This window comes from Antechinus flavipes, chromosome 3 (genome assembly GCF_016432865.1).
Source record: "Antechinus flavipes isolate AdamAnt ecotype Samford, QLD, Australia chromosome 3, AdamAnt_v2, whole genome shotgun sequence".
NCBI lineage: Eukaryota > Metazoa > Chordata > Mammalia > Dasyuromorphia > Dasyuridae > Antechinus > Antechinus flavipes.
Window position 1 is genome coordinate 623,951,676 of NC_067400.1, and position 26,655 is coordinate 623,978,330.

A 26,655-nucleotide genomic window follows, 5' to 3' on the forward strand; every position below is an offset into this window, starting at 1 on the left:
AGCGAAGGCGGGGGGCGGGGAGGGAGGAGGGAGGCACCGCCCCCCGCGGGAGGAGCCAGTCGGCAGCCCGCGCCCCCTCCCCGCGGCCCGGCCCAGGGGCCCTGAGGCCGGCTGGGGGTCCCGGAGGGGGCGCCGGTCCTGAAGGGTTTCCCAATTCCGGGGTCTGAGAGCGAGCCCCAGAGGGGGTCCCGGGCCCCGGGGTCCCCGACAGTGGGGGGCGGAAGGAGTCCAGGCACTGGACGTGTGGGTCCCCCTCGGGAGGCGAGGAGCGAGGCTCCCCGGAGTGCCTGCCTTCTCCAGGGGGTTGGGCTGGGCTGGGAAGGGGGCGCTATAAGGCCCAGTGTTCGGGCCCCCCGGGGGTGAGTCCTGGAAAACGCATAAGGTGCGAGGGAGAGCCGGAGGTGCAGAAGCGGGGTCCGCCCTGGGGCTGTGCCCCTCCCCTCCATCTCTTCAGCGGCCGGGCGAGGGTCCCAAGAACTGGCCCCCTCTCCGGGTCCCAGAAGAGTCGGGGGTGGGGGGCGCTTCCCCGCCTTTAGCTCTCTTCCCCCAGCGGCGCACATCTGGGGAGTCCCCTCCCTCTGCAAGCCCAGGGGTCTCCCCCTCCCCCCCCCCCCCGGGCCCCTGCAGGGAGGGCCGCCGCTGTCTCCGCGAGAGGGGCAGACGCGGACTGAATGTTAATCACCCCGCGAGTCTGTGTTCCAGCGAGCGTGTCCCTCTCCCCGTCCCCCCTCCCTCCCCTTCCCTCCCCTCCCTCCCCACCCTCCCCTCCCGCTCGGGCTCGGGCTCCTTCCCAGCCGCCCGCCCCCCGCCCCAGCTTAGGTGTGTGTGGCAGGCGGGCGGGCGGGTGGCTCAGTCCGGCGGCCGTCTGTCTGTCTGGCCGGCTCGGTCCCGTCCTTTGCTGCAGGGGGGGCCGAGGGGGGGCTGCGCTGCGGCCTCGGCGTCTCCTCTCCAGCGGCTGCCAGGTGGGTGTCCGCGGGTCCGTCCCGCCCGGGGGCTGCGGGTCTCCGGGGGGGGGCCGGGGGCTGTCTGGGGGAATCGGATTGCGTGTGTGTGTAAGGGGGCGGGGTGGAGCGGATTCCGGCCGCCTTTCCCTTGGGCTGTCTGTCTGTCCGCCCCGCCTGGCATCTGTCTGTACCTGAGATTTTCGGGCTTGCGCCCGGAGCCTCCCCTCCCCCTCCGGCCGTCTGTCTGTCGGCCCGAGCCCGCGGCCGCGTCTCGGCGTCTGGCTTTGGGCGGCCGTGGCCTGGGTCCGGCCGTCTGTCCTTGCGGCCGGCGTCCGTCCGCGCCGGGCCCGGGTCCCCGCGGAGATGTGCGTTTCTGTGAGTGTGTGAGCGAGTGTGAGTGTGCGGGAGAGCGAGAGGCTCCCGCTTCTTCCCAGTGAGGGGGTGTAGTGGGGGGAATCCCTGGGAAGCCGGGCTGGGCGGGCGCCGCCGGAGGGGGCCGGAGGCAGGTAGCCGGGCGGGCTCCCGCCGAGGTGACCCCGACAGGCGGGGGGAGGGGCGGGGCCGGGACCGGGGGCTCCCCCAGCAGCGGACCGGCGGGGAGGGAGGGGCCGGGCAGGTGAGCCGGGATCCCCACGGGGTGCAGGGCCTGCCACTCGCCGCCGCACCGAGGGCAGCTTCCCGGCCAACTTTCAATGCAACATGTGAAGCCTCCCGAGCTGGGCCCCCACCTGAAGCCCCGGGCCGGGGCCCTGAACCCCTCACCTGCTGTGTCCTTCTAGAGCCTGACTGGGCCCCTGGGCCAGCCGTCGTCACTCCCCTCCCCCACGACACAGCAGGGTCATGAAAAGGTAAGGCCCAAGGAGGGGGCTCAGGGGGGGTGGGACCCCCGGCCCGGGAGGGGCAGAGGGCGGCCGGGCCGGCTGCTTTCCCTCCCTAGTTGTAGGGCTCCCTGTGCCCCTGCACACACACACACCCCGGCCCCTTCCCTAGCCCCCTGCCCCCCACTTCCTCAGCAATCGCCTCTCGGCCCCTTCCCTGGCCTGGCCCCGTTTCTCCTCCTCCCTCGGCTCCCTCTTTCCCTCCCTCTCCCTCCACGTCCTTCTGTCCCTTTCCTTGGCTCTCCCCTGCCCGGCTCCTGCTCGGCTCTCCCCGTCCCCGTCCCTCCCCTCCCTCCCTGCCCAGCCTGGCTGCCTTGGCCCTTTTCCTCCCCAGCTCCCGTTTCTCCTTCCCCTCCCCTTTCTTTCCCTGGCCCTCTCCCTCCCCATCCCACCCCCTCCCTCCCTCCCTCTCCTCCCAGTGTCCCTCCCCTCCCTCAGCCTCTGTCCCTGCTCCCAAGGGCTGTGACTCTGCTCTTCATCCTGCTCACAAGGCCCTGAAGGTCGTCGGGCCCTGGCCCCCCGCCCGGACGCCCCCCCCAAGCCTGCGGCCCTGTCCGGGCCCGCCCCTCCCCCTCTCATCCCCGGGTCTGGGGGGGCCGTCTGCGGCAGTGCGGCGGAGGCCCCGGGGCCGGCGCAGCTCGCTGGGCCCCGACCCGCGGGAGCTGCCTCTGTCCGGCCGGCACCGGCCAACTCCCCGCCGGCCGCCCGCCCTCCTCTGCAGCGCCGGGCTGGGGGGAGGGGGCAGTCGTCTCCCAGAGGGAAGGGGACCAGGGATGGAAATCAGTCCCAGAGGCTTGCCCGCCCTTGGGTGGGAACCCCCCTCTTTGGGGATTGGCCGGGGCTGGGTCCGAAGCTCGGGGTCTCAGAAGGGGCGGACGCCTGGGTCCTCGAGGGGCTCCGAGGCTCGGGCCCTGCTCAGTTTAAGCGAGGGGACTAGATGCTCCTCGGGGGCCCCTCGTCCCCTCCTATCCGTGGCTCTAGAACTCTGGAGCCGGATTCATGGGTTCCTGAGTTGGTGGGGAGCAGCCCCCCAGCTGTGTGCTTGGAGTGGGGGGAAGGGAGGGGCAGGAAGAGAAACGAGGGAACGGAGGAAAGGGGAGATGACTTGGAGGGGGGTGAGCCCCACGGGTTAACAGCTGTGGGTTATTTTGGGGTGGAGGCTGGGGGTGCTATTCTGAGCACTAATCAAGCCAACAGCTAACGAGTGCCAGGGAGGAGGAGGAGCCCCCCCAGCCGCTGGCCCCCGTGCCGGGAAAGGGGGGCTGGCACCCGGGCGGAGGGCAGGGCCTCCCCTCTCCATCCCTCCCCCGGCTGTCAAGCCTGCTGCCATGGCAACCTGGGGGATACTGACAGCCCTCCAGGCTCAGGGTTCCCCTCGGGAAGCAGGTGGCCAGGCCCCAGCCCTTGCCCCCTCAGGGATCCAAGCCTCTGGAACCCCAGTCCCGCCTCCTCGGGGACCCAGGCGTCCAGAGCCCGGCGAGTGCCCTTCTGGGAGCCGGCCTTCCCAAGGCCCAGCAGCAGGGACAGGAGGAGGGCTCCGGGTTCCCTCCAATTTGCTAAATTGCTCTGGGCTGGCAGCCAGTGTCCCCCTCCCCTTCAAGTCGATGACTACAGCTGGACCCCCAGACTCCCCCCCCAGCCCTCAGCCCTGAAGCAGCCGGGACCAGTGTGGGTGGGGCCTAGGAAAGGGAGGGAGGGGGAGGAAAGGATCATGGGGGGCTAGAGACGGGGCGGGGGGGACACTGGCACGGGAGAGACAAGGGATGGGGAGGGGGCCCGAGAAGGGAGCTGGGAGCTGGGCAGAGACGGGACTCGGGGGTCGGCCTGACTGACCCTCTCTCCCTTTTGTCTGCCCTTCCTGCTCTTTTCTTCCCTCCTCTCGGCTCTCTCTCCTTCGGCCTCCATCCGGCTCTGCCCTTCACCCCTGCCTTCCTGGGGGACGGGGGTGGGGGATGTCTCTGTCTCTCTGTGTCTCTGGGCATTTTCCCTTTTTTTCTATCTCTGCCAATCCCCGACTCTCCGGTTCTCCCCTGGGCGCCTCCAACCTGCCCGTGGGGCTGATTCTTCCCCGTCCTTGTGTCCCCATCCTGTGCCCGGGCCCCCTTCTCTGTCCCTCTGCCCCCCCACCTGTGTCTGTCTCTCTGTCTGTGTCCCTCTGTCCACCGCTCCGTGTGTCTGTCTGTCCGTGTCCCTCTGCCCCCCCTTGTGTCTGTCTGTCCGTGTCCCTCTGCCCCCCCTTGTGTCTGTCTGTCCGTGTCCCTCTGCCCCCCCTTGTGTCTGTCTGTCTGTGTCCCTCTGCCCCCCCTTGTGTCTGTCTGTCCGTGTCCCTCTGCCCCCCCACCTGTGTCTGTCTCTCTGTCCGTGTCCCTCTGCCCCCCCACCTGTGTCTGTCTCTCTGTCTGTGTCCCTCTGTCCCCCGCTCCGTGTGTCTGTCTGTCCGTGTCCCTCTGCCCCCCCTTGTGTCTGTCTGTCCGTGTCCCTCTGCCCCCCCTTGTGTCTGTCTGTCCGTGTCCCTCTGCCCCCCCTTGTGTCTGTCTGTCTGTGTCCCTCTGCCCCCCCACCTGTGTCTGTCTGTCTGTCCGTGTCCCTCTGCCCGATCTTTGGTCCCGAACCCGTCCCTGTCCCTCCTGTCTGTTCTCGGATGTTCTATTTGTGCCGCTCTTTCTGCTCCTGTTTTCTGTCTGTGTCTGTTGCTACCTCTCGCCATTTCTGTGGGTCTCTTTGTCTCTCTGTGACTCTCTAACTCTCGCCATCTCTGTCTCTCTCTTCTCTCTCTCTGTCCCTTTCTCTTTGTATTTCGATCTCTTTCCCCGTCTCTGCCTTCCTCTGTATCTCTCTATTTCTTTGTCTCTGTCTCTCTCTTGCTGTCTCCGTTTGTCTCTTGTCTGTCTCTCTGCCTGCCTGTTTCTCTCTGTCTCTGTCTCCTGTCTGTCTGTGTCTGTGTCTGCCTCTTTTTCTCCGTCTCTCTCTGCCCCTGTCTATTTCTGTCCCTGTCTCTCTGTCTTCATATTCTTGTCTGTCTCTCTCTGGCTTTCTCATTCTTTCTGTCTCTGTTTTTGTCTTTGTCTCTATTTCTTTGTGTCTGTATCCGTTTGTCTCTGTGTGTGTCTCGTTCTCCTCTGTCTGTCTCTTCTTTCTGTCTCTCTGTGTGTCTCTGTCTGTTTCTGCCTTTCTCTGTCTCTCTCTTTTCTCTGTCTTGGTTTCTCTCTCTCTCTCTCTCTCTCTTTCTTTGTGTGTGTGTGTGTGTCTCTGTCTCTTGTCTCTGTCTGTCTCTATCTTTCTGTCTCTGTTTCTGTTTCTCTATCTCTGTCTCTCTGTCTGTCTCTGTTTCTGTCTCTCTGTCTGTCTGTCTCTCTTTGTCTGTCTCTTTCTATCTCTCTCTCTGTCTCTGTCTCTCTCTGTCTCTTCCTCTCTCTGTCTCTCCTCTCTGTCTCTCTCTGTCTCTCCCTCTCTCTGTCTCTCCTCTCTCTGTCTCTCTGTTTCTCCCTCTTTCTATCTCTGTCTCTCTCCCTCTCTGTCTCTTCCTCTCTCTGTCTCTCCTCTCTGTCTCTGTCTCTTCCTCTCTCTGTCTCTCCCTCTCTGTCTCTCCCTCTCTCTGTCTCTCCCTCTCTCTGTCTCTCTCTCTCTGTCTCTCTGTTTCTCCCTCTCTCTATCTCTGTCTCTCTCCCTCTCTGTCTCTTCCTCTCTCTGTCTCTCCTCTCTGTCTCTGTCTCTTCCTCTCTCTGTCTCTCCCTCTCTCTGTCTCTCCCTCTCTCTGTCTCTCCTCTCTCTGTCTCTTCCTCTCTCTGTCTCTCCTCTCTCTGTCTCTGTCTCTCTGTTTCTCCCTCTCTCTATCTCTGTCTCTCCCCCTCTCTCTGTCTCTCCCTCTCTCTGTCTCTCCCTCTCTCTGTCTCTTCCTCTCTCTGTCTCTCCTCTCTCTGTCTCTGTCTCTCTCCCTCTCTGTCTCTCTGTTTCTCTCTCTCTCTGTCTCTCCTCTCTCTATTTCTGTCTCTCTCCCTCTCTCTGTCTCTCTCCCTCTCTCTGTCTCTCTCCCTCTCTCTGTCTCTCCTCTCTCTGTCTCTCCTCTCTCTCTGTCTCTCTCTGTCTCTTCCTCTCTCTGTCTCTTCTCTCTCTGTCTCTCTCTCCTCTCTCTGTCTCTCCTCTCCGTTTCTCTCTCTGTCTCTTCCTCTCTCTGTCTCTCCTCTCTCTGTCTCTGTCTCTCTCCCTCTCTCTGTCTCTCCCTCTCTCTATCTCTGTCTCTCTCCCTCTCTGTCTCTCTCTCTGTCTCTCCTCTCTCTCTGTCTCTCTGTCTCTCCCTCTCTCTGTCTCTGTCTCTCTCCCTCTCTCTGTCTTGTCTCTCTCTGTCTCTGTCTCTCTCTGTCTCTGTGTCTCTCTCTGCCCCGGGGCCACCAGAGGCTGCCCGGCAGGGCCCCCAGGAGATGCGTGGCCCCCCCGGCCCCCACGGCCCTCCAGGCCCAGCTAACATGCTCTTGCTGCTGGCCCTGGCCTGCGCCAGCCCCTTCCCTGAGGTGGCCCCCCCGCTGGGCGGCAGCAGCCTCGGGGAGCCGGGCACCGGGCGGCCCCTCAACGTGGCGCTGGTGTTCTCGGGGCCGGCCTACGCGGGGGAGGCGGCCCGCCTGGGCCCCGCCGTGGCCGCCGCCGTCCGCAGTCCTGGCCTGGAGGTGCGCCCCGTGGCCCTGGTCCTCAACGGCACGGACCCGCGCAGCCTCATGCTCCAGCTGTGCGACCTGCTCTCCGGCCTCCGCGTGCACGGCGTGGTCTTCGAGGATGACTCCCGCGCCCCGGCCGTGGCCCCCATCCTCGACTTCCTCTCCGCCCAGACCGCCCTGCCCATCGTGGCGGTTCACGGCGGCGCGGCTCTGGTCCTCACGCCCAAGGTGAGGCGCCCGGCCGGGGGTGGGGGTCCCGGTCCCAGCGGGCCTACCTTCCGGGGAGGGGGAGAGCTGGGAGGGAGGGGCCTTGTGGTCCCCCGTGCTGAGGGGAGGCAGGAGCTCCCCCAAGTCCCGAGAGGACGGGGACTCCCTGGGGCTCCAGCCGGCGGCCCTTCCCGGTCACCCCTCCCTGCCGGGAGCTGCCGGGAGCCGGGGCCCTCTGGCCGGAGCCCCTCCCGCTCCCCCCCAGGAGACTTGGGTCTGGGTTCTGAGCGCCCCCCGCTCCTGCCTCTCGCCCTGGCTGATGGCGGCCCCCCCGCCCCCCCCAGGAGAAGGGCTCCACCTTCCTCCAGCTGGGCTCCTCCACGGAGCAGCAGCTGCAGGTGATCTTCGAGGTGCTGGAGGAGTACGACTGGACGTCCTTCGTGGCGGTGACCACGGCGGCCCCCGGGCACCGGGCCTTCCTGGCCTACATCGAGGCGCTGACCGACGGGAGCCTGGTGGGCTGGGAGCACCGGGGGGCCCTGACCCTGGACCCCGGGGCCGGCGAGGAGGTGCTGGGGGCCCGCCTGCGCAGCCTCAGCGCCCAGATCCGCCTGCTCTTCTGCGCCCGCGAGGAGGCGGAGCCGCTGTTCCGGGCCGCGGCGGCCGCCGGGCTCACGGGCCCCGGCTACGTGTGGTTCATGGTGGGGCCCCAGCTGGCGGGAGGGGGCGGGGGGGGCGGGCCCGGGGAGCCGCCGCTGCTGCCGGGGGGCGCCCCGCTCCCCGCGGGCCTCTTCGCCGTCCGGTCAGCGGGCTGGCGGGACGACCTGGCGAAGAGGGTGGCGGCGGGCGTGGCGGTGGTGGCCCGGGGCGCCCAGGCCCTGCTGCGGGACTACGGCTTCCTCCCCGAGCTGGGCCAGGACTGCAGGGCCCAGAACCGCAGCCAGCGGGGAGAGAGCCTGCACCGGTGAGGCCCCGGGGCCCTGGGGGGCGGCCCTGGGGGGGCCGGGGCGGAATGAGCAAAGCCCTGGGGGGGTCCCGGGGGGCGCGAGCTGGGGGTCCGGCGCTTGGAGCCAGGCGGAGGCTGAGGCCGGGGCCTGGTCACGGAGAAGGGGGGGGGGCGCCACACCGACCGTGACCCCCTCCCCCGCCAGGTATTTCATGAACATCTCCTGGGACAATCGGGACTACTCCTTCAATGAGGACGGCTTCCTGGTGAACCCCTCGCTGGTGGTCATCTCCCTGACCAAGGACCGCACCTGGGAGGTGGTGAGCGAAGGGCCGGGGCCTGCAGTGGCAGGGGGGGAGGGGGGCGCCGCGGGGGATGGGGGGGCGGCGGGGGAGGGGTGTGCGGGGGGATGGGGCGGCGGGGGTGGGGGGATGGGGGGGCGGCGGGGGAGGGGGGCGCCGCCCGGAGGTGGGCCTGGGGCCCAGGGGCCCGGCGCTGACTCCCCCATTGCCGCCCCAGGTGGGGACCTGGGAGCAGCAGGCTCTCCGGCTGAAGTACCCCCTGTGGTCCCGCTACGGCCGCTTCCTGCAGCCCGTGGACGACACCCAGCACCTCATGGTGGCCACGCTGGAGGAGCGGCCCTTCGTCATCGTGGAGCCGGCCGACCCGCTCAGCGGCACCTGCATCCGGGACTCGGTGCCCTGCCGGAGCCAGCTCAACCTCACCCACAGGTAGGAGCCGAGCCCTGAGCCCCCGAGCCCCCCCCCCCCCCCCGGGCCCGGGGCGCCTCCCGTGGCGGGGCTTGTGGGGGCAGAGGGACCGCCCAACCCCCCAGGGCCTCCCCAAGAGTCCCAGCTGGTCCCTGGGCGGAGGAAAGCCTGCGGGGGGGGGGGGCACAGAATGGGGGGCGCGGCCCTGGCGCCCGGATGCGCTTCAGCTCGGGGAGCCCCAAGGGACGGCCCCAGCGCGGGAGGGAGAGCAGGGCGGGGCCGGGAGGGGGCGCCACACCGACCGTGACCCCCTCCCCGCCAGGTATTTCATGAACATCTCCTGGGACAATCGGGACTACTCCTTCAATGAGGACGGCTTCCTGGTGAACCCCTCGCTGGTGGTCATCTCCCTGACCAAGGACCGCACCTGGGAGGTGGTGAGCGAAGGGCCGGGGCCTGCAGTGGCAGGGGGGGAGGGGGGCGCCGCGGGGGATGGGGGGGCGGGGCGGGGGAGGGGTGTGCGGGGGGATGGGGCGGCGGGGGAGGGGTGTGCGGGGGGATGGGGCGGCGGGGGAGGGGGGCGCCGCCCGGAGGTGGGCCTGGGGCCCAGGGGCCCGGCGCTGACTCCCCCATTGCCGCCCCAGGTGGGGACCTGGGAGCAGCAGGCTCTCCGGCTGAAGTACCCCCTGTGGTCCCGCTACGGCCGCTTCCTGCAGCCCGTGGACGACACCCAGCACCTCATGGTGGCCACGCTGGAGGAGCGGCCCTTCGTCATCGTGGAGCCGGCCGACCCGCTCAGCGGCACCTGCATCCGGGACTCGGTGCCCTGCCGGAGCCAGCTCAACCTCACCCACAGGTAGGAGCCGAGCCCTGAGCCCCCGAGCCCCCCCCCCCGGGCCCGGGCGCCTCCCGTGGCGGGGCTTGTGGGGGCAGAGGGACCGCCCAACCCCCCAGGGCCTCCCCAAGAGTCCCAGCTGGTCCCTGGGCGGAGGAAAGCCTGCGGGGGGGGCACAGAATGGGGGGCGCGGCCCTGGCGCCCGGATGCGCTTCAGCTCGGGGAGCCCCAAGGGACGGCCCCAGCGCGGGAGGGAGAGCAGGGCGGGGCCGGGAGGGGGCGCCACTCTGGGGACGTCGCAGAGAGCCTTGAGTGCCAGGACAGGAGTCTCCAAGGGGGGCGCTCTGGGCCTGGAGGGGAGAACTGGGTTCCGATGCTGCTGTGAGCCCGCCCTAGAGCAGGGACGAGCAAATTACTTCGGTCCGAGAGCCCGGTTTCCTTTTCTAAAACAGGGAGGGGCAGGGATTGGTCTGTGGTGGGACTTTGGGCCGGCCTGGGGACGCTGTGCGGGCGCTGCGCTTGGGGGGGGGGCGGAAGCGGAAGGGGGGCACGCAGCGGGGGGGGGGGGGGGGGGGAGGGGGCGGAAGGGGGGCACGCAGCGGGGGGGGGGGGAGGGGGCGGAAGGGCCGCCGGACCCACGGCGCAGGGAGGACGCTCGCGCTCGGGAGTCTGACAGGCCGGACGCCCAATTGGAGGCGCTGGGGCCAGGGGAGAAGGTGGCGCTTCATCGTCATCAGGCGGTGACGGCAGCCGCTGGCCCAGAGCTGCCCCTGGGGGCGGGGCGGGGGCAGGGGCGGGGCGGGGGGGGGCGAGGAGGGGGATGACTCGGCCCCAGAGCCGGGCCCACGGGCCAAGGTCCCGCCCGGCACTGGGGGCTCGGCAGCCCGGCTGTCGGGGACAGAAGATTGGAGCAGAAGGAACCGGGTCTGATACACAAGCCAGACCCGGACTGGCACCGGTTCCGTGCAGGGAGCGCACGGCCCGGGAACCAGACGCCCTAGAGAGGCCGCCCTTGGCGCCGTGCTCCCCGGGGAGCTGCCGTCCCGCAGCCCAGGGCCAGCGCTGCTGCGGCGGCGTCAGCTTCTCCCTCACGGCCGAGGCCCCGGGGCAGCTCCCCCCCCCCCCAGGCGGCAGAACCAGGAGCAAAGGCGCCCGTCTCAGCGCCGCAGGAAGGGCGGTCCCTTAATGCGGCTGATGAACATCTGCAGGGGAAGCCCCCCCCACACACACCCGAGAGCTCCTCCCACGGAGCCGCCGGTTCTTGGGGTCCGTGACTTGGACACGAAGGTGGAAGGAAATGGGGGAGGTGGACGTGGGTTAGAGAAGCCCCCCCACCCCCCGCAGACGCTCCTTCGAGAGAAGATCCAGGAGGGACGGATGGTCCGAGAACCAGAGGGCGGCGGCCCCCCTCTCAGCGGGGGAGGGAGGGCGCCAACCGGGCGTCTCCTCCACCGGCCTCAGCTTCCGCAGAGAAGCGGCTGCGCCGAATAAGTGAGGAGCGGGGAAGGTGAGCCTCGGCGCCTGGGGGTCTCACAAAGGCGAGGTCCCGCAGAGCCGCCGGGAAGGGGACCGTCCTGGAAATGGGCGCAGGACCCGCAGCCAAGAGAGCCGCTCCCCAAGCAAAGAGATAGGGAGGCCGGGCCCTGCTCTAAAACATGGTGGGCTCCCCTGTGAGACTCCCCCATGGTGGGCTCCCCTGTGAGAGACTCCCCGTGGTGGGCTCCCCTGTGTGGCTCCCCATGGTGGGCTCCCCTGTGTGGCTCCCCTGTGAGACTCCTCGTAGGGGGCTCCCCTGTGTGAGACTCCCCGTGGTGGGCTCTCCTGTGTGAGACTCCCCGTGGTGGGCTCCCCTGTGAGACTCCCCCATGGTGGGCTCCCCTGTGAGAGACTCCCCGTGGTGGGCTCCCCTGTGAGAGACTCCCCGTGGTGGGCTCCCCTGTGAGACTCCCCCATGGTGGGCTCCCCTGTGAGACTCCTCGTAGGGGGCTCCCCTGTGAGACTCCCCGTGGTGGGCTCTCCTGTGTGAGACTCCCCGTGGTGGCTCCCCTGTGAGACTCCCCCATGGTGGGCTCCCCTGTGTGGCTCCCCGTGGTGGGCTCCCCTGTGTGAGACTCCCCGTGGTGGGCTCCCCTGTGAGACTCCCCGTGGTGGCTCCCCTGTGAGACTCCCCCATGGTGGGCTCCCCTGTGAGAGACTCCCCGTGGTGGGCTCCCCTGTGAGACTCCCCCATGGTGGGCTCCCCTGTGAGACTCCTCGTAGGGGGCTCCCCTGTGAGACTCCCCGTGGTGGGCTCTCCTGTGTGAGACTCCCCGTGGTGGGCTCCCCTGTGTGAGACTCCCCGTGGTGGGCTCCCCTGTGAGAGACTCCCCGTGGTGGGCTCCCCTGTGTGACTCCCCGTGGTGGGCTCCCCTGTGAGAGGCTCCCCCATGGGGCTCCAGCCTCCTGCTTCTGCTTAGCCCCCTACCTTACCCTCTCCATCTTAAAAGGGACTGTTTCCCTCAGAGCCACCTCGGGCTCTGCCCCCAACCACTGCCGTGTCCCACCCCAGGGAGCTGCTGGCTCTTTCCGGGCTCCCCAGGAACCTCCAGGCCTCCTAGACCCTCTGGGGGCCGGGGACTCGTCTCCCTCTACCGATGAGTGCCCTTTCCCGTGCCCTCAGAGGCCACGCCGTCTCTCACAGAGCCCCGCTTCAGGGTGTTGCCATGGTTCCCCCCAAGTCCTGGAAGGAAGGGAAACCGATAGTGCTCCATGCCTGCCGATAATGCTCTGTGCCCGCCAATAGTGCTCCATGGCAACCGATAGTGCCCATCGATAGTGCTCCGTTGTTAGAATCCTTACAAAGTGATAAGTCAGTTGGTACTTAGCAAATCCTCTCGCTCACTAATGCATTTAAGCACTCATTGGAGTTCACAAGTGTGGGAGATTCACAAAGTGAACTTTGTAACTTGGTGAATTCACACCTCCCTTAATCCCTCCCTCTGAGGAGGAGTCAACCTTTAAGAGATCATATATAAGAAGCTGACAGAGGCTCCGTCAGAGAGGACTCTGGGAGGAAGCCCACAAGCCCACTCTCGGAGGCGGAGTCAGATTCATCCCAACTTTCACCTTGGTGCTGGCTGGAGACGAAGAAAAGCCGAAGCTGGAAGAGGCAAAAGATTAGTGCAAGAGCTCTTGGAACCAAGCAGAGAGAGAGGCCTCTAAGAAAAACTAACGGGGCTATTTTGGAGGAAGCAATAAAAGGTCAGAACGTTTAGCACCGGGCTGCACTTGGAGAGATTACTGCTTGGAATGGAAACTAAGGCTGCCTCCAGAAAACCTCCCCAAGAAACCTGCTCCCAGAGAGAACCATTATATTTTAAAGAAGAACATCGCACTCCATGCCGCCAATAGTGCTCCGTGCCCGTCGATAGTGCCCACCAATAGTGCTCTGTGCCCACTGATAGTGCTCCTTGCCCGCCAATGGTGCCCACCGATAGTGCTCTGTGCCCGCTGATAGTGCTTTGTGCCCACCAATAGTGTCCACCGATAATGCTCCATGACTGCCAACAGTGCTCCGTGCCCACAGGCCCTCTGCTCCACCCAGGGCACACGCTTAGGGCTGGTCACCCCTTTACAGAATCACTGCCGACTGGCACAGCTGGTCTTTCCTGTCACATGCCCATTTTTAAAAAGCTTCATTTGATATGGCAGAATCCCACCTGCCTCCCGAAGGCTCCTTCCCCCGGTGACCCCCATCCTCTGAGATCCCTGAAAGGGGGGACAACAGGGGATCTCGCTGGGCCTCCTGGCTGGTCTTGGAAGCCAGGAATGACCAAGAGGTGTCCAACCCTCCCCGCCCGACGTTGTGGGCACAACGCCCACCCACAGATCGACAGTTCACACGGGGCAGGGGGGATGGGAGGGATGCGGGGCTATTCACACGGGAAAAGCTGAATGGAGAAGAAAGCCGCCCCAAAACATTGGGCGTCTCCAAGCTTGATGGAGGCTCAGGGAGTGGGAGCGACTGTCCTGGCCACTGGGCCGGGAGGGAACAGGAAGAAGGCGGGCTGGATGACCCGGGAAGACCCCCGGCTCGTCCCCTGAAACAAAGGCCTGTTCTTTGGACACTTTGGGGTCTTCCTGGGGGTGGAGCGCCAGGACCCCTGCAGTCAGAGCCCCAGGATCAGCCGAAGGGGAGGAGCGAGATGAGGGGCACGGCGGGGGGGGGGGCAGAGCCAGTGGGGGGGCCTTAGGAGGTGCCTGGCCCTGAGCAAGGCCCAGGGGTGCGCCGGGGCCACTTGGGACCCCTAATGTCAAGAAAACGGGGAAAGAGGCAGCCCGGCACCTCAGGAGAGGGTGGGCCGGTGACGCCGCGGCCGGGCCATTGCCTGCGTCCCTTGGTCACCTTCCCTGGTTTTCACAGCCAGCCTGCCAGTTGGTCCTGGGGGCGAGAAAAGGAGCCGGCCCCCCGGCTTGCAAGGGCAGACGGCAGGCTTCGGGGGCCCGGCCCTGCCCCTTCCCTGCTCCCCAATCGGGCCCTGGGGGGAGGGGCACTGGAGGCGCAACAAGTACCTGGAGAGCATGAAACAAGAATCTTCCTGGTCCAGAAGTGGGTGGGGGCCCCAGAGAGGGGGGCCTGTGCCCCGGTCAGTGGGCAGTGATGGGGGGCTGAGGCCTGCGGAGTCCCGGGGGGGGCTGCAGGGAGGGCAAGGAGGAGGAGGGCCCCGACCCCATGGCTGCCCTTCTCCCCCAGCCCCCCGCCGGACGCCCCCCGGCCAGAAAAGCGCTGCTGCAAAGGCTTCTGCATCGACATCCTCAAGCGACTGGCCCAGACCATCGGCTTCAGCTACGACCTCTACCTCGTCACCAACGGCAAACACGGGAAGAAGATCGATGGCGTCTGGAACGGCATGATTGGGGAGGTGGGCCCGGCCTGGAGGGCAGGAGGGGCTAACCCGGACCAGGGGCCCATCCCCCCAGGCCCCGCCACTGACAAGGGCCAGGGGCCCATCCCCCACAGCCCCCCAACAAGGGCCAGGGCCCCCCTCTCCCAGCCCCATGTTGCCATCTTTCCTCTGACTGATTTTCCTCCACTTCCGCCCTTGACCCTCTCCCCTCCTGCCCCCCTTCTCCTCCTTCGGCTCCCCATCCCTTCTCTTCTGGCCGGCTCTGGGACAAGGTTTTCTACCAGCGGGCGGACATGGCCATCGGCTCCCTCACCATCAACGAGGAGAGATCGGAGATCGTCGACTTCTCCGTGCCCTTTGTGGAGACGGGCATCAGCGTCATGGTGGCCAGGAGCAATGGCACGGTGTCACCCTCCGCCTTCTTGGGTGAGTCTGGGGCTCCCCTGGCGCCCAGAGACCCCGTCCCCGCCCCCAAGGAGCTCCCAGCTGGAAGGGGGCGGCCCCAACGGGGGCGTGTGCAGGGTCACGGCCCTCGGGCCACGGAAGGGATCTTGTCCCGCCCTGCTCCCCCCGGGGGCCAGGACAGAGCAGGGCCCCCCAGCCCCTACAGGAGCTTCTTCTGAAGACTCCTCTGAGCCCGCAGACCGGGGTGGGGGCCGTGACGGGTGACCCGTGTGCTCTGGCGGGAGCTGGCGAGCAAGGGGCGCCCCAGACGGGGCCGGGGGGAGCAGAGGAGCCCGGGGCCCCCTGCCCCCACACGCTGAAAGGAAGGGCTCAACACGGCAGCGGAAGTGCCACGCCTTGGGGAGAAGGAACGGGGGAGGCTCTGAGGCTGCCCGCGGGGGGGCTTTGGAAAGTGGCGGGGCAGAGATGGGGCTCGGCAGGGACGTGGGGGGACGACGGTGAGTCGCGGGGCTCAGGGCGAGAAAAGCCGAGGTGCTGGGAGGGAGCTGAGGCCCTGAGGGGGAGCCGGTCATCGTCATGGGACGCCCCTCATGGGGAGGGGCCAGAAGGGCCAGCGGGCCTGTGGTTCTTTGAGCCAGGGCACCCAAGGCCTCCCTGACGGGCCGCTGGCCCCAGAGGCGGAGCCCCCTGCGCCTGGGGTCTCTGCCCCGTGAGTGTGGGAGCCTCAGATGCATCCTGAGGCTTGGGCTCAGGGCACGCAGTGGAGGGGGCTTGGCAGCAGGGGAGTGGATGTGATGACCTCCTGCCTGCCCCGCAGAGCCCTACAGTCCAGCCGTTTGGGTCATGATGTTTGTCATGTGTCTGACCGTGGTGGCGGTCACCGTCTTCATCTTTGAGTACCTCAGTCCTGTCGGCTACAACCGCAGCCTGGCCACCGGCAAGCGTGAGTGTCCTGGCGGCCCAGCCGCTCCCTGCCAGCCTTCCTATGCCCCCTCCCCCGCTTCCCCCCCCCCCCCCGCACCCGTTCCCCGGCCCGAGGGCGGCCCTGCTCCCCCTTGTGGCCCTTGGTGCCCGTTCCCCAGTCCGAGGGCGGCCCTGCTCCCCCTTGTGGCCCTTGGTGCCCGTTCCCCAGTCCGAGGGCGGCCCTGCTCCCCCTTGTGGCCCTCGGTGCCCGTTCCCTGCCGCTCCCCCTTGTGGCCCTTGGTGCCCGTTCTCTGGCCTGAGGGCGGCCCTGCTCCCCCTTGTGGCCCTTGGTGCCCGTTCCCCGCTGCTCCCCCTTGTGGCCCTCGGTGCCCGTTCCCCGCTGCTCCCCCTTGTGGCCCTCGGTGCCCGTTCCCCAGTCCGAGGGCGGCCCTGCTCCCCCTTGTGGCCCTTGGTGCCCGTTCTCTGGCCTGAGGGCGGCCCTGCTCCCCCTTGTGGCCCTCGGTGCCCGTTCCCCGCTGCTCCCCCTTGTGGCCCTCGGTGCCCATTCCCCAGTCCGAGGGTGGCCCTGCTCCCCCTTGTGGCCCTTGGTGCCCGTTCCCCAGTCCGAGGGCGGCCCTGCTCCCCCTTGTGGCCCTCGGTGCCCGTTCCCCGCTGCTCCCCCTTGTGGCCCTCGGTGCCCGTTCCCCGCTGCTCCCCCTTGTGGCCCTCGGTGCCCGTTCCCCGCTGCTCCCCCTTGTGGCCCTCGGTGCCCGTTCCCCGCTGCTCCCCCTTGTGGCCCTCGGTGCCCGTTCCCCGCTGCTCCCCCTTGTGGCCCTCGGTGCCCGTTCCCCGCTGCTCCCCCTTGTGGCCCTCGGTGCCCGTTCCCCGCTGCTCCCCCTTGTGGCCCTTGGTGCCCGTTCCCTGCTGCTCCCCCTTGTGGCCCTTGGTGCCCGTTCCCCGCTGCTCCCTTCCCCACTGCTCCCCCTTATGGCCCTTGGTGCCCGTTCCCCGCTGCTCCCCCTTGTGGCCCTTGGTGCCCGTTCCCCGCTGCTCCCCCTTATGGCCCTTGGTGCCCGTTCCCCGCTGCTCCCTTCCCCACTGCTCCCCCTTGTGGCCCTTGGTGCCCGTTCCCCGCTGCTCCCCCTTGTGGCCCTTGGTGCCCGTTCCCCGCTGCTCCCCCTTGTGGCCCTTGGTGCCCGTTCCCCGCTGCTCCCCCTTGTGGCCCTTGGTGCCCGTTCCCCGCTGCTCCCCCTTGTGGCCCTTGGTGCCCGTTCCCCGCTGCTCCCCCTTGTGGCCCTTGGTGCCCGTTCCCCGCTGCTCCCCCTTGTGGCCCTTGGTGCCCGTTCCCCGCTGCTCCCCCTTGTGGCCCTTGGTGCCCGTTCCCCGCTGCTCCCCCTTGTGGCCCTTGGTGCCCGTTCCCCGCTGCTCCCCCTTGTGGCCCTTGGTGCCCGTTCCCCGCTGCTCCCCCTTGTGGCCCTTGGTGCCCGTTCCCCGCTGCTCCCTTCCCCACTGCTCCCCCTTGTGGCCCTTGGTGCCCGTTCCCCGCTGCTCCCCCTTGTGGCCCTTGGTGCCCGTTCCCCGCTGCTCCCCCTTATGGCCCTTGGTGCCCGTTCCCCGCTGCTCCCTTCCCCACTGCTCCCCCTTGTGGCCCTTGGTGCCCGTTCCCCGCTGCTCCCCCTTGTGGCCCTTGGTGCCCGTTCCCCGCTGCTCCCCCTTGTGGCCCTTGGTGCCCGTTCCCCGCTGCTCCCCCTTGTGGCCCTTGGTGCCCGTTCCCCGCTGCTCCCCCTTATGGCCCTTGGTGCCCGTTCCCCGCTGCTCCCTTCCCCACTGCTCCCCCTTGTGGCCCTTGGTGCCCGTTCCCCGCTGCTCCCCCTTGTGGCCCTTGGTGCCCGTTCCCCGCTGCTCCCCCTTGTGGCCCTCGGTGCCCGTTCCCTGCCGCTCCCCCTTGTGGCCCTTGGTGCCCGTTCTCTGGCCTGAGGGCGGCCCTGCTCCCCCTTGTGGCCCTTGGTGCCCGTTCCCCGCTGCTCCCCCTTGTGGCCCTCGGTGCCCGTTCCCCGCTGCTCCCCCTTGTGGCCCTCGGTGCCCGTTCCCCAGTCCGAGGGCGGCCCTGCTCCCCCTTGTGGCCCTTGGTGCCCGTTCTCTGGCCTGAGGGCGGCCCTGCTCCCCCTTGTGGCCCTCGGTGCCCGTTCCCCGCTGCTCCCCCTTGTGGCCCTCGGTGCCCATTCCCCAGTCCGAGGGTGGCCCTGCTCCCCCTTGTGGCCCTTGGTGCCCGTTCCCCAGTCCGAGGGCGGCCCTGCTCCCCCTTGTGGCCCTCGGTGCCCGTTCCCCGCTGCTCCCCCTTGTGGCCCTCGGTGCCCGTTCCCCGCTGCTCCCCCTTGTGGCCCTCGGTGCCCGTTCCCCGCTGCTCCCCCTTGTGGCCCTCGGTGCCCGTTCCCCGCTGCTCCCCCTTGTGGCCCTCGGTGCCCGTTCCCCGCTGCTCCCCCTTGTGGCCCTCGGTGCCCGTTCCCCGCTGCTCCCCCTTGTGGCCCTCGGTGCCCGTTCCCCGCTGCTCCCCCTTGTGGCCCTTGGTGCCCGTTCCCTGCTGCTCCCCCTTGTGGCCCTTGGTGCCCGTTCCCCGCTGCTCCCTTCCCCACTGCTCCCCCTTATGGCCCTTGGTGCCCGTTCCCCGCTGCTCCCCCTTGTGGCCCTTGGTGCCCGTTCCCCGCTGCTCCCCCTTATGGCCCTTGGTGCCCGTTCCCCGCTGCTCCCTTCCCCACTGCTCCCCCTTGTGGCCCTTGGTGCCCGTTCCCCGCTGCTCCCCCTTGTGGCCCTTGGTGCCCGTTCCCCGCTGCTCCCCCTTGTGGCCCTTGGTGCCCGTTCCCCGCTGCTCCCCCTTGTGGCCCTTGGTGCCCGTTCCCCGCTGCTCCCCCTTGTGGCCCTTGGTGCCCGTTCCCCGCTGCTCCCCCTTGTGGCCCTTGGTGCCCGTTCCCCGCTGCTCCCCCTTGTGGCCCTTGGTGCCCGTTCCCCGCTGCTCCCCCTTGTGGCCCTTGGTGCCCGTTCCCCGCTGCTCCCCCTTGTGGCCCTTGGTGCCCGTTCCCCGCTGCTCCCCCTTGTGGCCCTTGGTGCCCGTTCCCCGCTGCTCCCCCTTGTGGCCCTTGGTGCCCGTTCCCCGCTGCTCCCTTCCCCACTGCTCCCCCTTGTGGCCCTTGGTGCCCGTTCCCCGCTGCTCCCCCTTGTGGCCCTTGGTGCCCGTTCCCCGCTGCTCCCCCTTATGGCCCTTGGTGCCCGTTCCCCGCTGCTCCCTTCCCCACTGCTCCCCCTTGTGGCCCTTGGTGCCCGTTCCCCGCTGCTCCCCCTTGTGGCCCTTGGTGCCCGTTCCCCGCTGCTCCCCCTTGTGGCCCTTGGTGCCCGTTCCCCGCTGCTCCCCCTTGTGGCCCTTGGTGCCCGTTCCCCGCTGCTCCCCCTTATGGCCCTTGGTGCCCGTTCCCCGCTGCTCCCTTCCCCACTGCTCCCCCTTGTGGCCCTTGGTGCCCGTTCCCCGCTGCTCCCCCTTGTGGCCCTTGGTGCCCGTTCCCCGCTGCTCCCCCTTGTGGCCCTCGGTGCCCGTTCCCTGCCGCTCCCCCTTGTGGCCCTTGGTGCCCGTTCTCTGGCCTGAGGGCGGCCCTGCTCCCCCTTGTGGCCCTTGGTGCCCGTTCCCCGCTGCTCCCCCTTGTGGCCCTCGGTGCCCGTTCCCCGCTGCTCCCCCTTGTGGCCCTCGGCCCGTTCCCCAGTCCGAGGGCGGCCCTGCTCCCCCTTGTGGCCCTTGGTGCCCGTTCTCTGGCCTGAGGGCGGCCCTGCTCCCCCTTGTGGCCCTCGGTGCCCGTTCCCCGCTGCTCCCCCTTGTGGCCCTCGGTGCCCATTCCCCAGTCCGAGGGTGGCCCTGCTCCCCCTTGTGGCCCTTGGTGCCCGTTCCCCAGTCCGAGGGCGGCCCTGCTCCCCCTTGTGGCCCTCGGTGCCCGTTCCCCGCTGCTCCCCCTTGTGGCCCTCGGCCCGTTCCCCGCTGCTCCCCCTTGTGGCCCTCGGTGCCCGTTCCCCGCTGCTCCCCCTTGTGGCCCTCGGTGCCCGTTCCCCGCTGCTCTCCCCCTTGTGGCCCTCGGTGCCCGTTCCCCGCTGCTCCCCCTTGTGGCCCTCGGTGCCCGTTCCCCGCTGCTCCCCCTTGTGGCCCTCGGTGCCCGTTCCCCGCTGCTCCCCCTTGTGGCCCTTGGTGCCCGTTCCCTGCTGCTCCCCCTTGTGGCCCTTGGTGCCCGTTCCCCGCTGCTCCCTTCCCCACTGCTCCCCCTTATGGCCCTTGGTGCCCGTTCCCCGCTGCTCCCCCTTGTGGCCCTTGGTGCCCGTTCCCCGCTGCTCCCCCTTATGGCCCTTGGTGCCCTTCCCCGCTGCTCCCTTCCCCACTGCTCCCCCTTGTGGCCCTTGGTGCCCGTTCCCCGCTGCTCCCCCTTGTGGCCCTTGGTGCCCGTTCCCCGCTGCTCCCCCTTGTGGCCCTTGGTGCCCGTTCCCCGCTGCTCCCCCTTGTGCCCTTGGTGCCCGTTCCCCGCTGCTCCCCCTTGTGGCCCTTGGTGCCCGTTCCCCGCTGCTCCCCCTTGTGGCCCTTGGTGCCCGTTCCCCGCTGCTCCCTTCCCCACTGCTCCCCCTTGTGGCCTTGGTGCCCGTTCCCCGCTGCTCCCCCTTGTGGCCCTTGGTGCCCGTTCCCCGCTGCTCCCCCTTGTGGCCCTTGGTGCCCGTTCCCCGCTGCTCCCCCTTGTGGCCCTTGGTGCCCGTTCCCCGCTGCTCCCCCTTGTGGCCCTTGGTGCCCGTTCCCCGCTGCTCCCCCTTGTGGCCCTTGGTGCCCGTTCCCCGCTGCTCCCCCTTGTGGCCCTTGGTGCCCGTTCCCCGCTGCTCCCCCTTGTGGCCCTTGGTGCCCGTTCCCCAGCCGGAGGACGGCCCAGTTCAGGGCCCCGCTCTCTCCTCAGGTCCTGGCGGCTCAACCTTCACCATAGGAAAGTCCATCTGGCTCCTCTGGGCGCTGGTCTTCAACAACTCGGTGCCCGTGGAGAACCCCCGGGGCACCACCAGCAAGATCATGGTGCTGGTCTGGGCCTTCTTTGCCGTCATCTTCCTGGCCAGCTACACGGCCAACCTGGCGGCCTTCATGATCCAGGAGGAGTACGTGGACACCGTGTCCGGACTGAGCGACCGCAAGGTGGGGGCGACGCCGGGGGGGGAGGGGGAGGCAGCTGCGGCCCCCCCCCCGCGGCCTGCTCAGCCGCGCCTCTCCCCCGCAGTTCCAGCGGCCCCAGGAGCAGTACCCGCCCCTGCGCTTTGGGACCGTGCCCAACGGCTCCACAGAGAAGAACATTCGCAGCAACTACGAGGCCATGTACAACTACATGGTGCGCTACAACCAGCCCCGCGTGGAGGAGGCCCTGATCCAGCTGAAGGCCGGGTCAGTGCTGGGCCCGGGGGGGGGGGCTCAGGGAGGGCGTTAGGGCCCGCCGGACGCAGGGGAGCCTCGGGCCACCAGCCGGCACCATGGGGGCCCGACCCTGCCTGTCTCTCCCCGACCCTGGGGGCCCTTCCCTCCCGGACCCCGGGGGGCCTGTGGTTCTTTGAGCCAGGGCACCCAAGGCCTCCCTGACGGGCCGCTGGCCCCAGAGGCGGAGCCCCCTGCGCCTGGGGTCTCTGCCCCGTGAGTGTGGGAGCCTTGGATGCATCCTGAGGCCTGGGCTCAGGGCACGCAATGGAGGGGGCTTGGCAGCAGGGGAGTGGATGTGATGACCTCCTGCCTGCCCCGCAGAGCCCTACAGTCCAGCCGTTTGGGTCATGATGTTTGTCATGTGTCTGACCGTGGTGGCGGTCACCGTCTTCATCTTTGAGTACCTCAGTCCTGTCGGCTACAACCGCAGCCTGGCCACCGGCAAGCGTGAGTGTCCTGGCGGCCCGGCCGCTCCCTGCCAGCCTTCTATGCCCCCTCCCCCTCTCCCCCGCATCCCCCCCCCCCCGCACCCGTTCCCCGGCCCGAGGGCGGCCCTGCTCCCCCTTGTGGCCCTTGGTGCCCGTTCCCCAGCCCGAGGGTGGCCCTGCTCCCCCTTGTGGCCCTTGGTGCCCGTTCCCCAGTCCGAGGGCGGCCCTGCTCCCCCTTGTGGCCCTCGGTGCCCGTTCCCCAGCCCGAGGGTGGCCCTGCTCCCCCTTGTGGCCCCGGAGCCCATTCCCCAGTCCGAAGGCGGCCCTGCTCCCCCTTGTGGCCCTTGGTGCCCGTTCCCCAGCCCGAGGGTGGCCCTGCTCCCCCTTGTGGCCCCGGAGCCCATTCCCCAGTCCGAAGGCGGCCCTGCTCCCCCTTGTGGCCCTTGGTGCCCGTTCCCCAGTCCGAGGGTGGCCCTGCTCCCCCTTGTGGCCCTCGGTGCCCGTTCCCCGCTGCTCCCCCTTGTGGCCCTCGGTGCCCGTTCCCCGCTGCTCCCCCTTGTGGCCCCGGAGCCCATTCCCCAGTCCGAAGGCGGCCCTGCTCCCCCTTGTGGCCCTCGGTGCCCGTTCCCCGCTGCTCCCCCTTGTGGCCCTTGGTGCCCGTTCCCTGCTGCTCCCCCTTGTGGCCCTTGGTGCCCGTTCCCCGCTGCTCCCTTCCCCACTGCTCCCCCTTATGGCCCTTGGTGCCCGTTCCCCGCTGCTCCCCCTTGTGGCCCTTGGTGCCCGTTCCCCGCTGCTCCCCCTTATGGCCCTTGGTGCCCGTTCCCCGCTGCTCCCTTCCCCACTGCTCCCCCTTGTGGCCCTTGGTGCCCGTTCCCCGCTGCTCCCCCTTGTGGCCCTTGGTGCCCGTTCCCCGCTGCTCCCCCTTGTGGCCCTTGGTGCCCGTTCCCCGCTGCTCCCCCTTGTGGCCCTTGGTGCCCGTTCCCCGCTGCTCCCCCTTGTGGCCCTTGGTGCCCGTTCCCCGCTGCTCCCCCTTGTGGCCCTTGGTGCCCGTTCCCCGCTGCTCCCTTCCCCACTGCTCCCCCTTGTGGCCCTTGGTGCCCGTTCCCCGCTGCTCCCCCTTGTGGCCCTTGGTGCCCGTTCCCCGCTGCTCCCCCTTATGGCCCTTGGTGCCCGTTCCCCGCTGCTCCCTTCCCCACTGCTCCCCCTTGTGGCCCTTGGTGCCCGTTCCCCGCTGCTCCCCCTTGTGGCCCTTGGTGCCCGTTCCCCGCTGCTCCCCCTTGTGGCCCTTGGTGCCCGTTCCCCGCTGCTCCCCCTTGTGGCCCTTGGTGCCCGTTCCCCGCTGCTCCCCCTTATGGCCCTTGGTGCCCGTTCCCCGCTGCTCCCTTCCCCACTGCTCCCCCTTGTGGCCCTTGGTGCCCGTTCCCCGCTGCTCCCCCTTGTGGCCCTTGGTGCCCGTTCCCCGCTGCTCCCCCTTGTGGCCCTTGGTGCCCGTTCCCCGCTGCTCCCCCTTGTGGCCCTTGGTGCCCGTTCCCCGCTGCTCCCCCTTGTGGCCCTTGGTGCCCGTTCCCCGCTGCTCCCCCTTGTGGCCCTTGGTGCCCGTTCCCCGCTGCTCCCCCTTGTGGCCCTCGGTGCCCGTTCCCCGCTGCTCCCCCTTGTGGCCCTTGGTGCCCGTTCCCTGCTGCTCCCCCTTGTGGCCCTTGGTGCCCGTTCCCCGCTGCTCCCCCTTGTGGCCCTTGGTGCTTGTTCCCCAGCCGGAGGACGGCCCAGTTCAGGGCCCCGCTCTCTCCTCAGGTCCTGGCGGCTCAACCTTCACCATAGGAAAGTCCATCTGGCTCCTCTGGGCGCTGGTCTTCAACAACTCGGTGCCCGTGGAGAACCCCCGGGGCACCACCAGCAAGATCATGGTGCTGGTCTGGGCCTTCTTTGCCGTCATCTTCCTGGCCAGCTACACGGCCAACCTGGCGGCCTTCATGATCCAGGAGGAGTACGTGGACACCGTGTCCGGACTGAGCGACCGCAAGGTGGGGGCGACGCCGGGGGGGAGGGGGAGGCAGCTGCGGCCCCCCCCCCGGCTGCCTGCTCAGCCGCGCCTCTCCCCCGCAGTTCCAGCGGCCCCAGGAGCAGTACCCGCCCCTGCGCTTTGGGACCGTGCCCAACGGCTCCACGGAGAAGAACATTCGCAGCAACTACGAGGCCATGTACAACTACATGGTGCGCTACAACCAGCCCCGCGTGGAGGAGGCCCTGATCCAGCTGAAGGCCGGGTCAGTGCTGGGCCCGGGGGGGGGGGCTCAGGGAGGGCGTTAGGGCCCGCCGGATGCAGGGGAGCCTCGGGCCACCAGCCGGCACCATGGGGGCCCGACCCTGCCTGTCTCTCCCCGACCCTGGGGGGCCCTTCCCTCCCTGACCCTGGGGGGCCCGTCCCTCCCCGACCCCGGGGGCTCCTCCCTTCCGGACCTTGGGGGGCCCTTCCCTCCCCGACCCCAGGGGGCCCATGCATCCTGGACCCTGCCCATCCCTCCCCGACCCTGGGGGCCCTTCCCTTCCCAACCCTGGGGGGCCCGTCCCTCCCGGACCCTGGGGGGCCGTGCTCGGGGAAGTCGGGGCTGCTGGCGGGGAGCCCCCTGTGGGTCCCAGGGCTGACCCATCCCCACCGCCGGCCCCCAGGAAGCTGGACGCCTTCATCTATGACGCCGCCGTCCTGAACTACATGGCCCGGAAGGACGAGGGCTGCAAGCTGGTGACCATCGGCTCGGGCAAGGTCTTCGCCACCACGGGCTACGGCATCGCCCTGCAGAAGGGCTCCCGCTGGAAGCGGCCCATCGACCTGGCCCTGCTGCAGTTCCTGGGGGACGGTGAGCCGGGCGGGCCCGGGGGTCCGGGGGGGGGGCGGCCGGGCCGGGCGGGGGCGCGGGGGGCGGCCGGGTTGGGCTTGAGCCCGGGCCCCCCGCAGATGAGATCGAGATGCTGGAGCGCCTGTGGCTGTCCGGGATCTGCCACAACGACAAGATCGAGGTCATGAGCAGCAAGCTGGACATCGACAACATGGCGGGGGTCTTCTACATGCTGCTGGTGGCCATGGGCCTGTCCCTGCTGGTCTTCGCCTGGGAGCACCTGGTCTACTGGAGGCTGCGCCACTGCCTGGGGCCCACCCACCACCTGGACTTCCTGCTGGCCTTCTCCAGGGTGAGCCTGGGCCGGGGGCCGCTCTGGCCGCGGGGGGGCCGGGCCGCCCGCCGGGGCTGAGCGGGCTCGCTCTCCTGTCTCCCCCGCAGGGCATGTACAGCTGCTGCAGCGCCGACGCCGCCCCCCCGGCCGCCAAGCCCCTGCCGCCCCAGCCCCTGCCCCTGCCCAGCCCGGCCTACCCGCCCCCCCGGCCGGCCCTGGCCCCCACGGCCGCCGGCCCCTTCCTCCCCCGCGAGCGGGCCGCGGTGGACCGCTGGCGCCGGCCCAAGCCGACCTCGGGGCCCGGGCCCGTCCCCGTCCCGGTCACCCCCGAGGCCGCGGGCCCCCCCCGCGCCCCCCTGCCCGGGGCCATGGCCGACAGCTTCCACCGCTACTACGGCCCCATCGAGCCTCAGGGCCTGGGGGAGCCCCGGGTGCCGCGGCCGGCCCGGCCCCTGTCCCCGCCCCCCCCGCCCCAGAAGCCGCCCCCCTCCTACTTCGCCATCGTGAGAGAGAAGGAGGCGCCGGGGCCCGGCGAGCCGGCCCCCGCCCCTTACGCCGGGTACCCGTCCCCGCCCGCCCCCCCCGCCGCCCCGCTCTGTCACCTGGCTTACGAGGACGAGAGCCCCCCGGCCCCGAGCCGCTGGCCCCGCTCGGACCCGGAGAGCCAGCCCCTGCTTCGGGGGGCCGGCGCGGGGGGGAGCTCCGCGGCCCCCCCGCCCCCGCCCTGCCGGGCGCCCCCCCCGGCCTGCCCCTACCTGGACCTCGAATTATCCGACTCGGATGACTCGGAGAGCTTGGGGGCGGGCTCCGGGGCCGGCCTGGAACCCTGGTGGGTGCCCGACTTCTACCCGTACGCCGACCGCTTGGGCCGCTACTGGTCGGTCGACAAGCTGGGGGGCTGGCGGGCAGGCAGCTGGGACTACCTGCCCCCCCGGCCCGGCCCCGCGGCCTGGCACTGCCGCCACTGCGCCAGCCTGGAGCTGCTCCCGCCCCCGCGCCACCTCAGCTGCTCCCACGACGGGCTGGACGGCGGCTGGTGGGCCCCGCACCACCCCCCGCCCCCCCCGTGGGCCGCCGGGCCCCACCGGAGGCGCCCCCGCTGCCGCTGCCCCCGCGGCCACCGCGCCCCGAGCCGGCGCTCCGGCCCGGCCCCCCACCGGCGGCGCCACGCGGGGCTCTGGGACCTGCCGCCGCCCGCCCCCACCTCCCGCTCCCTGGAGGACCTGAGCACCTGCCCCCGCGTGGCCTCCGTGCACGGCCGCCACTCTCGCCGCTGCCCCCACGCCAGCCACTGGGGCCCCGCGCCCCGCAGACACCGCGGGGGGGACCTGGGCACCCGCCGCGGCTCCGCCCACTTCTCCAGCCTCGAGTCCGAGGTATGACGGACCCGGCCCCCCCGGCCCGGCCCCAGGACGCGGCGGAGGCCGAAGGAGCGCCAGGGCCCGGGTCAGGACCACGGACAGAGGTGGGGCCGGAGCCAGGACCCGCAGGGCTGGGGCCCAGCCAGGGTGGGGGCTGCACGGGGTTCCCTGAGCCCCGCGGGCTTTTTTAACCTGACAAGGGCTTTTTAACGTCATGGGAATGGGGGGGTCCTCCCCTCCACCCTCGCCCCTCTCGTGGGGGCTCCCGCACCATCACTGTGCTGCTCCCCACGCCCAGATACCACCAGGGACCACCCCCCCTCCGGGGGAGAGGGGGCTGTTTTTAACCTTCATCACTGGGACACAAAACTGTGAGAGCCGCTCGCTAAACTGTGACCCCCAACCCTGAGACTGACCCCAAGACTGTGACCCCTGACCCTGAGACTGTGACCCCTGACCCCAGACTGTGAGCCCGACCCCTTCTCCCTAGCCTCTGACTCCTGAGACTGTTACCCCACCCCCAATCCCCGCCAGACACCTTGGGGTCTCCCCGAACTGAACTCTGATCCTCCCCATTCTTTGAACCCCGCTCCTCCGCTACCCCAGACTGCCCTTCACTGTACTCCTGGACATCCCCCAGACCACGTGTCCCCTCTCCCTCCCAGTAACTGACCTCCAGTGTCCAACCTCAGAACCCCCAGGCCTGGGCCCTCGAAGCCCACCCGGCCCCGCCCTGCAGCAGGGGAGGGACCTGGGGGGGCTCAGGGGTCCAACCCCCACGGAATAAATCGAGTTTTTATGCCTCCTCAGCCCAGAGCCCTGGACTCCTCCTCTTGTGCACTGGACAGCAGCACCCAAAGGAAGC

The 26,655-nt window shown here is 69.5% G+C and overlaps 1 protein-coding gene across 6 annotated transcripts; it reads left to right on the forward strand.

The window, feature by feature from the left end:
- The first annotated feature begins 42 nt into the window (after window positions 1–42).
- Window positions 43–26,599, forward strand: GRIN2D (glutamate ionotropic receptor NMDA type subunit 2D). 6 transcript variants are annotated; one of them, XM_051989723.1, is made up of 14 exons: window positions 43–962; window positions 1,724–1,792; window positions 6,215–6,699; window positions 7,023–7,642; window positions 7,830–7,944; window positions 8,144–8,355; window positions 13,902–14,070; window positions 14,328–14,481; window positions 15,278–15,403; window positions 20,331–20,560; window positions 20,643–20,803; window positions 23,929–24,116; window positions 24,215–24,447; window positions 24,537–26,599. In XM_051989723.1, the coding sequence occupies exons 3-14, from the start codon at window positions 6,241–6,243 to the stop codon at window positions 25,809–25,811; spliced, it is 3,942 nt and encodes a 1,313-aa protein (XP_051845683.1). In that variant the 5' UTR covers window positions 43–962; window positions 1,724–1,792; window positions 6,215–6,240; the 3' UTR covers window positions 25,812–26,599. The 6 variants fall into 6 exon arrangements, with proteins under 6 accessions (XP_051845683.1, XP_051845685.1, XP_051845684.1 ...); XM_051989725.1 differs by lacking the exons at window positions 8,144–8,355; window positions 20,643–20,803 and adding exons at window positions 8,979–9,190; window positions 23,365–23,525; XM_051989724.1 differs by lacking the exons at window positions 8,144–8,355; window positions 20,331–20,560; window positions 20,643–20,803 and adding exons at window positions 8,979–9,190; window positions 23,053–23,282; window positions 23,365–23,525.
- The last annotated feature ends 56 nt before the right edge of the window (window positions 26,600–26,655 follow it).

What these genes read in the sequence shown, in the direction of transcription:
- GRIN2D (XM_051989723.1), top strand. Translation starts at nt 6,241, where the DNA reads ATGCGTGGCCCCCCCGGCCCCCACGGCCCTCCAGGCCCAGCTAACATG. An exon ending in AGGACCGCACCTGGGAGGTG is followed by an intron (nt 7,945 to 8,143) that starts GTGAGCGAAGGG and finishes TTGCCGCCCCAG; the next exon opens with GTGGGGACCTGGGAGCAGCA. An exon ending in CCGGACTGAGCGACCGCAAG is followed by an intron (nt 20,561 to 20,642) that starts GTGGGGGCGACG and finishes TCTCCCCCGCAG; the next exon opens with TTCCAGCGGCCCCAGGAGCA.